Source organism: Medicago sativa, chromosome 3, assembly GCF_051527215.1.
Source record: "Medicago sativa cultivar Bolivia chromosome 3, Bolivia_mono, whole genome shotgun sequence".
Taxonomy (NCBI): Eukaryota; Viridiplantae; Streptophyta; class Magnoliopsida; order Fabales; family Fabaceae; genus Medicago; species Medicago sativa.
The window spans coordinates 89,387,940-89,403,132 of record NC_140751.1 but is presented as its reverse complement, the minus strand read 5'-3'; the positions used below and the strand labels follow the sequence as shown (position 1 = coordinate 89,403,132).

At 30.8% G+C, this 15,193-nt stretch overlaps 1 protein-coding gene and 1 pseudogene across 1 annotated transcript; one reads left to right on the top strand and one right to left on the bottom strand.

The window, feature by feature from the left end:
- Positions 1-252: 252 nt before the first annotated feature.
- LOC146941666 (protein neprosin-like) lies at positions 253-11,905 on the top strand (annotated as a pseudogene).
- LOC146941667 (Ribosomal protein L17 family protein) lies at positions 1,725-5,626 on the bottom strand. The gene is made up of 6 exons (XM_085755485.1): positions 5,401-5,626; positions 5,245-5,299; positions 5,098-5,148; positions 2,413-2,504; positions 2,249-2,326; positions 1,725-2,019 (listed from the first exon to the last, which is right to left on the bottom strand). Exons 1-6 carry the CDS (start codon positions 5,454-5,456, stop codon positions 1,863-1,865), a joined length of 489 nt encoding a protein of 162 aa, XP_085611611.1. The 5' UTR covers positions 5,457-5,626; the 3' UTR covers positions 1,725-1,862.
- Positions 11,906-15,193: the final 3,288 nt, after the last annotated feature.

Here is a 15,193-nt window from a genome sequence, read left to right as displayed (position 1 = left end):
TCCATGGTAGGTAAACATTCTTTTCATTATCATAATAATTTTCTCTTAATGTTTAGACTAATGAAGTTCATCTGTATTTGAAGAAATTGAATGGCAGCATCAAACACCTAATTAGATGCCAAGACAACTACACAACACATGTCACTCTTCTATTTTCTTTATTCTTACAACCTGATTATTATTACGCTTAATCGTCCATCAAATTAATGACACTTGTTTAAATGTCCTTTCTAAGACTATTTCACCAAACTCATGGTCTTTAGCAGTTAGCACTTAGCACAATCAAATTTCGTCAAAACTGCAATAATAATGTTAATAAGCCGAAATTAATAAAGGACTTATTATCAATCACAAAGTAACATTACACATATCACCTGTTGACCAGCTTTATCTGTTCCCTTCTGTCACATCTTGTATTAATTTGTCTTACTAGTCTTTGCATTTAAGTAAAGACATAGAGGAAAATAGTATAGGGAAGAAATTGCCATTTATTAATTGAAGGACTCTTAAGTCTTAACAGTCTAACTGAATTGAACCAGAGGCGGTGATATAACTGAACTGACTTGTACTTCAATTCAATGGTTCAATTGAAAAAGAATGGCACTTTACTACTTGTTATAGTTAGAGTAAGATATGGAAGCCTTGCACCCATCGCTAAGTATGCCAGCAACTTCATCCTATGCAGCATATTTTATATATGTATAAAATTAGAATACATAAATCTCAATAATATTTTGTAAACTATGATCACATTAAAATGTTGAAATAAAAACTTCTTACTAAGTAGATTAAGTCTACAAATTATATACAATTTCAACATATCCTTTTATTTTTACATATACAGTGTAATATTTAAAATGTAAGTAACAAACAGTTTATTACTACTACTAAAGTCATTGATAAATATAGAATTTCTTTATATGCAGATAATATGGAGACGTAGGGTAGTATGTATACTGTATTGCAAGTAAAGCAACTCCAAAGGTGAAGAAAGATTTTGCTTTTATGGGCATACAGACTATGGCAAAGAGGATTTTGTGCTTTCTAGATCAATCCTTTTGCATTTCGTTGCTGGATAAGGTTGATTTTTGACATGCGTAGGAGTTGGACCCCACTGAGAGCTTTGCCCTGTGCAGCATTACTTGTCCATTTGAAACTTCATCTACAAATGAGTGGAAACAAAAAGGAGGATACATGTTATCCCACAATTATACATACGTGAGAAAGAGAGCACGACTTAGGCTGTCCCTCTCCACGTGCATAACCTTGTCAAGCAACCTCTAGCATGCAGTCTCTTTGTTAACCTTTTCCTATTGAAATAATGTATTTCTCAAATAGAAAACGTGAAACGAAGCTTTAAATTGCATGCTCAGGAGGCATGTTCAGGAGCAAAGCCAATACAGTGAGCAACTTTTTTAAGGATGGAAATCAAGTTCTAATGGCTTGGGACTGTTATTGCATCCCTGTCTTCCCATTAAACAATATGTATTTCAATCAAAAACTATTAGCAAGTAAGCAGACTCCACAATCTAACCAGTCTTGTTTATACATTCCCCATTGTAATGGTTTTGACATTACGACAGTAATTGCCAGTTCAGGGTTACAATAAAAATATAAAAGTTTCAATTAAATGTGAGCATCGATATTTTAAGCTTTTCTTTTCCCGCATCGATTACAGTTTCAATCAAATTATGTTATAGAACACTTTCCTGTAGTAATAGTAGTAGACAGAGAAGTGTTTTATTATTGCAAGCCATGGGGAGATTTATAAAATAAGCAAAGACAAACAAAATTCAGGCATCTCAAACTATGGGGGTAAAACATAGTTACCGCAATACATTTGAATGAATCACAAATCAGAATTAGATTAAATCAGAATCAGAATCAGATTTTTCCACTTTGGGAGGCGCAAACTGCCTGGTAAGACGAGATCGTGTCCAGGGATCAAGGGGTGCTCTCTGCGGGGGTTGAGGAGTTGGTGGCTTTGACTGCCTAAGCTCATTATCGCGATCAATAAGCCTGTTTCAAATCACATTTTTTTGCAAGGTCAAATCTTAATATCCTCATTCTAAGCAACCTAAATGATTTGAAGGATAAACTATAACAACACAATAGATTAAAAAGACAGGCAATATCAACAACAATGAAAAGAAATCACTTCTTTAGTGAACTCGAGCTGGGTTACAAAATAACAGAACTGTCAAAGTCAGTTAAACAAATGAATATCAGAAAGAAAAGAGAGATTTACTCAATATAGGCCATTGGTGCAGCATCACCAACTCGAATGCGAGTCCGTAGCACCCTAGTGTATCCACCAGTTCGATCCCTGCACAACACAATGTCTGTTCAGTCTCACAACACAATTAACAGTCATAAATTAGTGACTGATATTACATCAAGTTTAATACTCACTTGTATCGATAAGCCAGTTCTGTAAACAGCTTGTGAAGAACATCGTCTCCTCGCACGAAACTAGCAGCACGCCTTGCAGCACATACGGATCCCTAACAGTTTATCGTGTAAACTATAAGTCAATCCAAGTAGTCAAGCTAGATAAATAGATGAAATGTTTATCTTCCTATCAAATATATGCTCAAGATCAAGGCAAAATAAAAATTATCCATAGCCATGGTTTTATGGGACTCATCATGGGAACTAATGGTGGAAAAGGGCAACTGTGTCAGACAAATGTAAACTGTAACAAACATGCATGTGGAAGGTAAATAAAAAGACATAATAGAAACCCAAACGTACAAGCACTATGAAGCCCACAAGCCATATCCCCTGATTGAGGTGAAAACAAACTACAGATTTTAAAAGAAAACAGCGAAGTGAGTGCAGAAAAGGTTGAGAAACTGGCCCCAAACTATGAAGCCCAGGTAATTCAGTTTACTAAATGGATCATTAATATTTAACTATTAGAATTCCCCGGATTAAGTTAATTGTTATTTGATTGCTTGCCAGTGTCGCACTGTCACCATTGATTATATTTCAAGCATTTAGATTTTCATCCAGGTTAGAACGTTAACTTAAGCCAGCAAACAAATAACAATGACTCCCTAAGAGTGTGTTTGGATGAAGTAAATGAGAAATTTAAAAGAATTTAGAATTCTAGGCAATTTAAATGATTCAATTAAAATGCTTTCATTTTTCAATACTTTTGTTTGGATGGAGTAATAAAAAAATTCATAGTCATCATTTTTGGACAACTTTTATAAATTTTAATTTTTTTGGGCCAAATGAGAAAATTGAAATTAGGGATCAATTTGCAAATTTTGGAAAATTTATGGACCAAAGTGTAAAATTTGAAAAATTATAACAATGAAGAATTTTGAAATTCTTAACTTTTAGGTGTCATTTGAAATTCTCTAAATTTAAGTTGAACAAAATACTTCATAAATTTCCATCATTTTGAAAATTCATCAAATTATTATCCAAACAATGAATTTCACCTCAAAGTATTTGAATTCCCTCAAAATATTACATTCCCTCAAAACATTCCCCCATCCAAACACACTTTTTTTTTTTTAATGGCAAATTTATTCTCGACGAGGAAATGCAAGAAGCATTAGAACTCGCGGTAAAAAAGGAAAGGTAACATACAAGGTGCCGCAAATATACGGAACACCTAACCCCTTAAAACCTCCTATGGCGAGATCCGGTGTTGAGACCGAGATATACTAACGAGGAGAACCGCAAGCATATCCCTGCCTCACCACCATAGCACCTGAAAGTAATCAAATAACCAAATAACAGAAATAGAGTGCAAAGGAAGTTTAAGTTCAATCACATAGAGAACAAAAAAGAGTTCAAAATCTAACAAAAATGGCTAGCACAGAATGAAAATATCTAATGAAACATAAAATATCCCAAAGAGAAAGGATATAATCTACAGAAAACGTGAAAAACTACCATCTTCTTTCTTATAAGCATGTCATTCTGTTCTGACTACATGTTTTGTGAGAGTGGATGCATGGCGTTGACGTGTAACGTGTTTCAAAAGCAGATGAAAGGTGATGAAGGAAATTACAAAGCCAAAGAACATCTATGGCTCTGTTTGGTAATAGCTGATAAGCTAGCTTATATCGGATGAGCTTATAGCAGATGACTGATAAGCTAGCTTATAGTTGATAGCGGATAAACTAACTGATTGAATTTGAAGTGTTTGGTAAAACTAGTGATTAAACTAGCTTATAAATATGAAATGACATAAAAAAATGTGCATTTAATTAATATTCATTTTTTTCAATTAGGATTGCAGGGGTAAAATGGAGATAAGTGATAAGCTATAAGCTTTAAGCCACTTGAATTATCTAATCAAAAACCACTATAAGCTCGTGAAAATAAGCTATAAGCTTGTGTCAAAATGACAATTACCAAACGGGTCCTTTTTAATCATACAAGCTTATAAGCTATAAGCTCAATTTTATGTCTACCAACAGACAAAATATATTCCTTCAGGAAAACGGACAGGAGGACAATGCTTCTAATAAATGTAATGACAGATAAAAACCACAAGTTTTTATCAGCATTTGCTGCTGCAACACTATACCGAACCAAGGCAATCAAAATGATGCCTATCAACAACTATTTCATAAAACGTCCATTTGAGTTCTATCAATGAGACTTATTCACATGCACATAACTTTTGCAGAACCGATTTTCAACAGATAGTTTAGGACTCAATTAAATAACCTGGGTTAGGGAAAAACTGCATTAAATAACCCCTGGTGGTTTTTCATCAGTATCTAACCACTGATTTACTCAACATTTATCTTCAGGGCTGACATTTTTTAAACCTCTTTCGGAACTTAAACCAGTTTGAAAAAATATTGTTTGTTCAATGATGAAAGAAAAAGAGCAATATTTAAATTCATTTCTAAATAAGATTATCAGAATCATTGCATAAGATGATCAATATTTAAAATTAAACACCAAGAACAAGAAACAATAGAAGTTAGATCCTTTTGAAACTAAAAATGCACTGCTTGCTAGACTCCACATTTCACAGTCCATTTAAAATTTGCATACCCAGATGCAAAATAGTTAAATTAATTGTGTAAATCAATTCAATTCAACATGAAACAATGAACTAACCTCTTTACCAAGCTGTACCATATTATCCGCAAGCCTTCTAACCTCCTTAGCCTAAAATCAAAATTACAACCACCAAACTTTAATTGAAATTCACAAACTCTTAAACCGAAAATGAACATGATTACGATCAAATTTTATTCATATTACCTTGGTAATAGTAGTTTCAATGCGTTCATGCCTCACCAATTGCGAGACCATGGTTCTAAATTAAAAAAATAAAATAAATAAATGAGTACCCACAATTGAGAATTTGGATGGAAAAAAAATATAGGAATTGGAGGATTGGATTGAAAGCATGTTAACCTGAACATGGATAACCGGTGAGACGTATCTCGATTGAGCTTCCTGAACTTTGTCATTTTGGCAGATGCAGAAGCGAAGCTAAAACCCTATCTTTCTTTCTTACACTGTGCTATGCACAAGAGCTTCAATTTCAATTACTCTCACGGCGTGCTTGTGAGGTTGGAAAGAAGAAGAAAAGAAAACGCGGCGTCCGTGCTGATAGAAATCAGAAAAGAAAACTCATGGGCTGGGGGCTGTTTGATCAAATTTTCTTTGAAGATTTCTTTTTAGGCCCCTTGTATCTCTTTAGAACCCCTAACATTGCTCTTAATAACACATCACGTAGATAACTGCTGGATGTTCATATTAAAAATTTTAATTTTTTTACATATGGTAGATAACTACCGGATATTATTTTTAAAAATTTTCATTTTGTACATCGGTAGATGACTTCATTTTAAAATTTTCGTTTTTGAATCTTTTGGTTGATGACTACCGAAATACTCATTATATAAACCAGATTGCAGTTTTTAAGCGGTTATTTCCTATTTTGTACTCAACTTGAATATGCTTCTAAACCTTACGATTTTTAGTGATTTTTTGTGTTTTCATCATAATCAATAGAACAAATAGCGTCAATCTTCACTCAATTGCGATCAATTAACATATTTGGTGGGGTTTTGATGATGGTAGATAATTGGACAGTGCGGATTTGGCGTTCACGTGTGGTGAGTGGGTTGAGATTGGTGGTTCGATTAGGTATGAATTGGATTAGGTAATCAGAGTGAAATGGGGGAGGAAGTGAGCTGGAGGAGAGATGCGAGAAGATGAGAGAGAATTTTTGGATGATGTATGTTTGTTATGTAAAAAAATGTTAAATGGGTAATAATTCGGTAGTTATCTATCAAAGTTACAAAATGGAATTTTTTAAAGGAGCATCCGGTAGTTATCTACATTCAGTAGTTATCCACCGGAGGCAGATAACATGTTAAATGGGCAATAATTCGGTAGTTATCTATCGGTTTGGTTCGGTTTTGAGGTGAAAAGTCATCTGAACCGCAAGATAAAATAACACACGGTTTGGTTTGGTTGAATTTTAAAATGAAATCCAAACCAAATCAAACCAATGTGGTTTGGGTTGGATCGGACGGTGCATTTTTTTTCAAGACAATACAATTTTTTGTTTCTAACATTAGTAATGCTAGCAACACTCTTTTGAATACTCTCCCAAATACTCACTCTCTTACTGGTTTAAATCATTGTGAGTGCACACTTTGGAAATAGAACCCACACAAAGTGGTGGGACATGCATGAATTTCATTCAATAAAAGAGTGAGTGCTAGAGAGTGTTTAAAAGAGAATGTTACTAGCATTCCTCTTCCAACATTAAAATCGAGTTAAAAAGTAAAACACAACATACTTTCAACAATGTTTCCGACAATGTTTTTAATTTAATTCAACATTACAATTTCATTTTCTCCAAACAACATATACCAAATTAAAAACGTGTGCGAAAAGTAATTCTATTATGTAAGAAATGTAACTAAAATTTTATCATTCTCTAAAATTTCAAGTAGTACATAAATACATATTTAAAATAAATAGCAAAGAAGAAACTTAACAAGAAAAAAAAAAAGTCATTTTATAAAAGTTTTTATTGAATTTCTATGAGTATTGGTTCTGGTGGCATATATCTAGCTAGTGTTCTTCTTAGATTGCGGTTTGGTTTGGTTTGGTTTGGTTCAGTTGGTAAAATAAAAACCGCAAACCAAACCATGCAGTTGAGTAAGAAAGTGATATGAATACATCCAAAACAAATGTGGTTATCTGCAGTTTTGGTTTGGGTTGATTCAGTTTGCGTGTTTTTCTATTAAATTGGTTCGGTTGCGAACACCCTTAACATACTATGTATAGAGCAAGGTGCATTTAATTTTTTTTTTTAAGGATCAAGGTGCATTTAACTTAGTATTTCCTTAAGGCTCTGTTTGGTAAAAATAGCGGATAGTTGATAAGCTAGCTGATAGCTTATAGCTGATGACTGATAGCTGATAAGCTAACTAAAGTGTTTGGTAAAACTAGCGGTTCAATTAGCTGATAAATGTAAAATGACATAAAGGGCATTCTTAATTCATAATAAAATTTATATCAATTCATATTTAAGTATTTGTAATTTTGTCTTCTAAATTTTCTTTAAAAAAGTACTTTAAATTTATTAATTTAATATATCTTTTATATTATATATTAAATTAAAATTTATTCACTAAAATTTTATTTTATATTTATTTTTATTTAAGTGTTTCTTCTTTATAAAACAATTAAATGTAACAATAAACAGTAACCCGAAAGTACAACGAAAGGCCGGAGAATAAAAAAAAAATAACACTAATAACATATATATTTTTCCGTCAGAGGATATAGTATTTTTTTTTTTGAAGTAACACTTATATTATATTGTTCCGTAAAAAAAAAGGTATATTGTAGTATAAAGAAAATTAGAAACAAAGTCTGTTGACGTGGTATTTTAAATTATAGATGTAATAAAATATAATGGGTAAACATGGATTTTACATAAAAAAAAGTAAGGGTAAAAATTGAACAAAATAGGATAAGCTAAAAGCTATAAGCTCAAACGCTACTTGAAGTAGCTTCTGAAAAATAGCTTATAAGCTCCTGAAATAAGCTATAAGCTCGTTGTAAAAAAACGTTACCAAACAGAGTTTTTTTTGTAGGACGAGCTTATAAGCTATGAGCTAAAAGCTAAAAGCTCTTTTTTGGTGTTACCAAACAGAGCCTTAAATGTTTTTGACCCAAATATGTTTTGATTACTCGTTTTTCTTAGAGGTACATTTTGATTATTTAAAAAATAGTAGTATAATACTCTAAATAGTAATATTTTATTTTCTTAATAGTTGTTCACTTGTTTGCATATAGTAGTATTTTATTTTTTTGGGTCAAATGTTTAAATGCATTCCTTCTTTTTTTTTGACAGAAATTTAAATGCATTCCTTAACATTCATTATAGTATATTTGTCCGACAAAACATTCATTATAATGTTGTATAGCATTTAGTATATATTAGTACTCGGTCTCAAGTAATTAAACGGTCTTACAATATTAGTACTAGCAATACTATGGGGTTATATTTGATTCCACGCACAAAACCAAATTCTAGGAACACAGAAGTTTGTTTTATCAATGTAAAAAGACAACACAAATGTGGACCAGCAATCATCTCCATTCTTCTACATCTGATTGTCCTTGTTTCTTTGGTTTATCCTATTAATTCTTTAGAAACAAGCAATCATCAATTGATCAATCAAACTTTTCGATCAGATGAAGAATTTCGTAAGTTGAAGAAGATGATAGCAATTGAACTTCAACGAATCAACAAGCCAGCTGTGAAGACAATTCACGTATGTTAAAAATTAAAACATGAGAATTTTGAAATTCCCACGTCACCTTATAAAATGTGTTAATCTTAAAATGGTCACTGTGATTTTTTTTTCCTTCAAAATTTACAATGTTGTTCCGTATGTTTTTTAAAAAATTGAATCGGCCACTCTAATTTTTCAAATTTGCAAATTGATTTCTGTATTTTTACAAATTCATTGCTATAAAATTTGCGAATCGGCTCCTGAGCTTTTGCAAAATTTCAACGATTACATTTTCTAAAAACAATTAATCACTTTTGTTTATTTTTATATTTTTTTACCCCAAAATTTTTGAAACTTTAAATAAAAAAGTATTCTATCAAAACAAAAATAATTATAATCGCGAAGGAATACGGTAAAACATTTGAATTTTTAAGTTTCATTTTTAAATTCTCTAGTATTTTAAACACACTCTTAAATCTCGGAGTCTAATTTATATGTTTGTGTTTATTTTAGCAGAGTCCTGACAGTGATATCATAGATTGTGTTTTATCGCATAAACAACCAGCTTTTGATCATCCTCTATTGAAAGGGCAAAAACCATTGGTATTTTGTACTTTTTTTTGTGTGAATTTAATAAGAAAAATTTGGAATTAATTTTTGAAAGCAAACTATTATATTCCAACTTTACAACTTGAATATTTTCCTTGCATATTTATAAATATATACAGGATCCTCCAGAAAGACCAAAATGGCACAACCAAATAAGCAATTTGAGTGACATCTTTCAATTGTGGAGCTTATCCGGTGAATCATGTCCTGAAGGTACAATTCCAATTAGAAGATCAACAGAACAAGACATGTTAAGAGCTAGCTCTTCAAACAAATTTGGAAGAAAATTTATCGATGTAGGCAATGGCCATGAAGTATGTACGTGTAGAAACTCGATTTTTCGTCTATCAAATTCTTTCTTTAATAAAATATTCTATACTTTTTCTTTTTTATCATTATAAAACTCAATATTATATATCTTCTCCTTTAAATTATTTTTGAGGGGTTCATATTAGACAAACTTATTTCTTTAAAGTGATAATTTTGTAGAGATCATTATCCTTTTTTCATTTAAAGTGATCAATGAGTTTCATGGCCCCTATTTAAATTATTGTTTCATCATGCACATACAAGCAAGAGTCTATCTTTTGAATTCATTTATTTATATCTTTGCTCCAACTTATTTTTATCTTCTATAGCAAGAAACTTAAACACAAACCAACATTAAACTTATGCTATTTTGAAAATTAAATAACATTAACATATGGGTTCTTCTGATATTGCTCTACACTACACAGCATTCAATTGGGTATCTTGATGGGGGTGTCTACAAAGGAGCAAAGGCAACCCTAAGCGTGTGGGCCCCACATGTGGAAGAAAGTCAAGAATTCAGTTTGGGTCAAATATGGGTCCTCTCTGGCACATTTGAAAAAGATCTAAATTCCCTTGAAGCTGGATGGCAGGCATGTTTATTACTCTCATTAATTACTTTATTCAAATCAATTCATTCATATACTCATGCATAGTCTTTTTATTTGTTTAATTGGTATACATTTTTTTTACCAGTTAATTGGTACTATAAAATATTAGGATAATATCTATATTTTTTTTTTTTAAGAAGGATAATATCTATATGTCAACCAACTAGGTTAATAGTTTAATTTAAGGGTTAATTATGTTTTTGGTCCCTACAAAATGGCAACCTTGTAAGTTTAGTCCTTACTTAATTTTAATAGCATTTTTAATCCCTACAAAAAATTTCTGCACTCAATATTAGTCCTTACTCAATCCAAATTTGTTTAATTTATGCTTAAACTCTTAAATTTTTCAACAATTTTTTACAGGCGTGTTAAGAACGTTATTAAAAGGTCCTCCGAAAAAAATATCGCAAAAATTTGATTTCTACGTCCATATTTTTGTTACTTATATCTTAAACTTTTGTCGTTTCAAAAAATTCATATTTAATTTATTTCATGTTAAAAAATTATAGATTTTAGTAAATGAACCGTTTATAGTGTTCTAAACTTGTATAAAAAGAATCGTTAAAAAATTTAAGAGTTTAAGGATAATTAAACAAAATTTATTTTAGCAGGGACTAAAATTATAAGTAAATTTTTTTTTTGTAGGGATTAAAAATGCTATTAAAATTAAGTAAAGACTAAACTTACAAGGTTGCAATTTTGTAGGGACCAAAAACATAATTAACCCTTAATTTAATTAAGCACATTAAGCTGAAGTAAGTAATTTTTATATGCAGGTCTTCCCGCAGATCTACGGGGACAACCGCCCTAGAATTTTTATTTATTGGACGGTAAGTAAATTGATCGAAGGTGTAATAATATACAGACACATAAATAAAAACTTTATGAATTAGTAAAAGCAAAAATGACGAGTAAATAATACTTGCATTGCAGGCTGATGCGTATCAACATACTGGGTGCTACAATTTAAAATGCCCAGGCTTTGTTCAAATTAGCAAAAAATTTGCACTTGGAGCTGCAATATCTCCAATTTCTACGTATAATGGAAAGCCATGGACTATTACCTTATCGATTTGGAAGGTAATTTAATCACTTACCACCTTGGCAGTTGGCACATTTATTTTCCTCTTTTTGACCTATTCATTTCATTTCTCATGCTGTCTTACTTGTCTAGCTAACATGTTCTTAATAATGATTATGTATATGTCTATGTTTGAGTAAGATAACATATTCTTTTTTGTGTGTGAAGGATCCAAAGGGTGGGAATTGGTGGCTTGATTTTGGACCTGGGATTACACTTGGGTACTGGCCATCCTCCTTGCTCACACAATTGAAAGATAATGCAGATAAAATTGAGTTTGGTGGAGAAATAGTAAATAAAAAGTCAACAGGCTCTCACACTTCCACCCAAATGGGTAGTGGACATTATGCGGAGGGGGTTATGGAAAAGCTTCGTATGTTGCGGATATGCAAGTTCTCGATTCAGATAGTAATGTGATGGCATCTCCAAATCTCAAATATTTTGTAGCAAGCCCTAATTGTTATAGTATACACGAGGAGAATGATAGGGATGGAAAATACCTTTATTATGGTGGACCTGGTCGAAATGAAAAATGTACCTAAGGGAATATTAAATAGTAATATAGAATAAGAATAATAAGGTGAATTGTACCCAATAATAATAATAATAATAATATGGTGAATTATTATTTATTTTTTTTGAAATTTTTCTTTTTGCCTTTTTTTTGGTTGGGGTGATTTACTCCTATGTTAAAATCAAAGTTCTTAAAAACATGAAATTGGCAGAGAGATGAAGAAGAAAAACAGAGGGATAAAGAGATGAAATTTTTTATTTTTAGATTTCAAGTTTTGATGTTTACGTTTTTTTAATTTCATCCCACTGCACATTAGCGTTTTTGGAATTCCAAAACACCGCATGTCAAATGCACCTCATCATATATATTATTAATAAAAAAGAAAAGAAGGTTTTGGAATTCCAGCATAGCTGAGAAGTCAAAACATCGTATTATAGTGACTTGAGGTACCAACATAATTGTGATTTCAACATCCATAACTAATGCATTAAGACGTATTATATTAAATAAAATAAATTACTTTTTGTCTTTTATTGAATATTTTAAATTAAAAAATAGTTATGTAAAGGGGTCATCTTCTCACGATTGGCATAAAGTCATTAAAATGTCTGGAACAAAAATGTCTATTAATAATCCAGAAGTCCTAGCTCAACTGGCAAAATGCCGAAATTGTTAGGCCGGATGTAATGACCGGGGTTCGAACCCCGGTACCTCCACTTATGTGTGTGAGTTTATAATGGCTTTGCCATTTCGTCTATCTACCAAAAAAAAAAATGATAGGTAGACATACTAATTCTATCTCTAAGCAAATCAATCCTAATAAAACTAGGAAAAATAAAACACCACTGATAATCTACAATTGTTTTAAAAAAATATACTCATTCCGTTTTAAAATGAATGTCGTTTAAGATTTTTACACATATATTAAGAAATGCATTAATTAAAAGAAATAGAGATGTTATTTTACCAAATTATCCAAATCAACTATTTGTTTGTTTTTCATTAAAGAAAAAAATAATATTTTGGAAGTAGTGTATATAGTATTAATTGAAGGGTACAATTGAAAAGAAAAAAATATTATTGCATTGGATACTAAAAGTGACATTCATTTTGAAACAATTTTTTTGGCTAAAACGACACTCATTTTAAAACGGAGAGAGTAAAAAAAAATGTCTATTTTCTCATGAAGTCATAAGAAGTATTTTTTTTTCCCAAGCTTTTTGAGATAAAAAATCATTTATAATCAAATCAACATCTATGTTCTCCAACATATCATTCTCAATTTACAAAGTTTTCAAACTGTTCAATCTCTCTTGTGTCATTGATGATCTCAAATAGGTTTTAATCAACTTCAGTTTTAAAAAGTTCTTTCTATCGATGCTACGGTCTCGAGCACTGTTATTAAAACTCTATAAGAAATTTCTATATTTAGATAACAATATTCAAGCTTTGCAAATTTAAGAATATTCAGGTAAACATTATTTCAGTTGGTAAAATAAATAGTAACACTTTTAAGTTAGTATAAAGATCTTCTACAACAACATCCGATAAACATTCATTCAACTCATTATCATCGAAAGACTTTAACTTTTGTGAATCATACAAAGTTCAAAGATACTTTCAAATGTCTTGAGTTCCTCAAATCAATTTTTCAAAAGAAGTAATTTTCATATCAACAACAATAAGAAAATATTCGACTCTAAATGATTCTTTTGGCGACTGATTTTCATGTTCCTCATTATTCTCTCCATAATTTTTTTTTTTATTTCTAGTCACACGACGTTTTGTTGGAAATACGTGATCAATATTCATTTGAAGTGCAACACTTTTTGCAAGATCCGTACTTTTTATAAAACATTCATTTTGATATATTATACAAAATATTATTACACATGTTCTAATTGTTATATTGTAGCGTTGATGCACATAGACTTAGATTACAACATTTTTCTAACCATATCAATGGAAAATAAAATATCATACTAAACAAACATACTAAGTAAAAATTCAAAACTTTCTACTGCATTATTCAAATTCTCTGTATCACTCTGTCTTTGCATCATTATCATAACATTCATATAATTAATTTCGACAAAGTCAATCTTATTTAAGGACATTGAAATCTAGTGACTTTAACACTCTTAATTTAACTTTTCCAATGAGTTTTAGACAAATATTTCATAGTTAAACTAGAAACATTATCAAGCTAAATTTTACATCTTTTTGTAGATCCCAAAAACAATTAATACAAGTGTTGAATAACTCCAAAGAATAAAATAGCCTTAAAACAATAGCCTTAAAACAAGAATGTGCCATATCACCAAGATTAAGATTATGATGTTTTTCTTTTGGAAGCATTGTCTGAACCTTACTCCCTCACATCATCAACATTAAGATCAGGAGCTTAGAACATTTAATAATTCGTTAAAAAGCCCTAATATGGATATATCACTAACTTTTAAAAATTCTAAAACAAACTCTTCGATCTTTATTTTATTATTTGACATATTCACACAACAAATATAAGAGTAATTGTTCTCATATGAGGGGTACAATCAAGAATTATCGAAAAATATTTTGCCTCTTTAGTGATTTTAATGATTAACCTTTTAATACTTCGTGAAAAAAGAAAAATAAATTCATTTTTATTTTATGTCCAAGATAATGGTGATGAATTTCATGATATTGAGTGTGTCTCATATGATTTTGAAAGTGTTTATAACTTGTTTGATTTTTATCCAATCTTATTCTCAATTAATTCCAACTATTCATATTAGTCGTATGTTCGGCACTATTTTCATGTTGTTCAAGTCTTTGACTAATATGCTTCCAATAACTTACACCTTCTCTTGCTAGCAAACTCAAGTTACTAGAAAAATCAAGTTACTAGAAGTAGAAGATTTAAAACATTTACAACGAAAACAATATACTTTTTCAAATATATTTGCAATAAATTAACCATTTTCGATCAATAATCTCACCATTGCTTAATTTTCTTGAATAATTAACATATGGTATTTGTCATTGGGAAAATTAAGATTCATTTATCTAGTAAGCTCCTTTTCAACTAGAACGTCCTTTGAGTTGTTATCAAGATTCTCCTAATTTCTTTGATCATAAATAACAAAATGAGCAATCAATTTGATTTAGCCACAATATCTCACAAAATGGCTTTTTGATGAATAACAAAGTAAAGGAACAATTTGTCTATCAACTGGTTGTTCAAGTATGCAGGATACATACAGTCGACAATCTTCTAATTGAGATACCAACAATATGATCAAATGTGAAAGCAAGTCAACCTAACAGTTTGGCC

Coding starts and splice junctions, on each gene's coding strand:
- LOC146941667 (XM_085755485.1), bottom strand. CDS start 5,456: ATGACAAAGTTCAGGAAGCTCAATCGAGATACGTCTCACCGGTTATCC. Junction 2,505..5,097: donor TGGTACAGCTTGGTAAAGAG/GTTAGTTCATTG, acceptor ATAAACTGTTAG/GGATCCGTATGTGCTGCAAG. Junction 2,327..2,412: donor GAACTGGCTTATCGATACAA/GTGAGTATTAAA, acceptor TGTGTTGTGCAG/GGATCGAACTGGTGGATACA.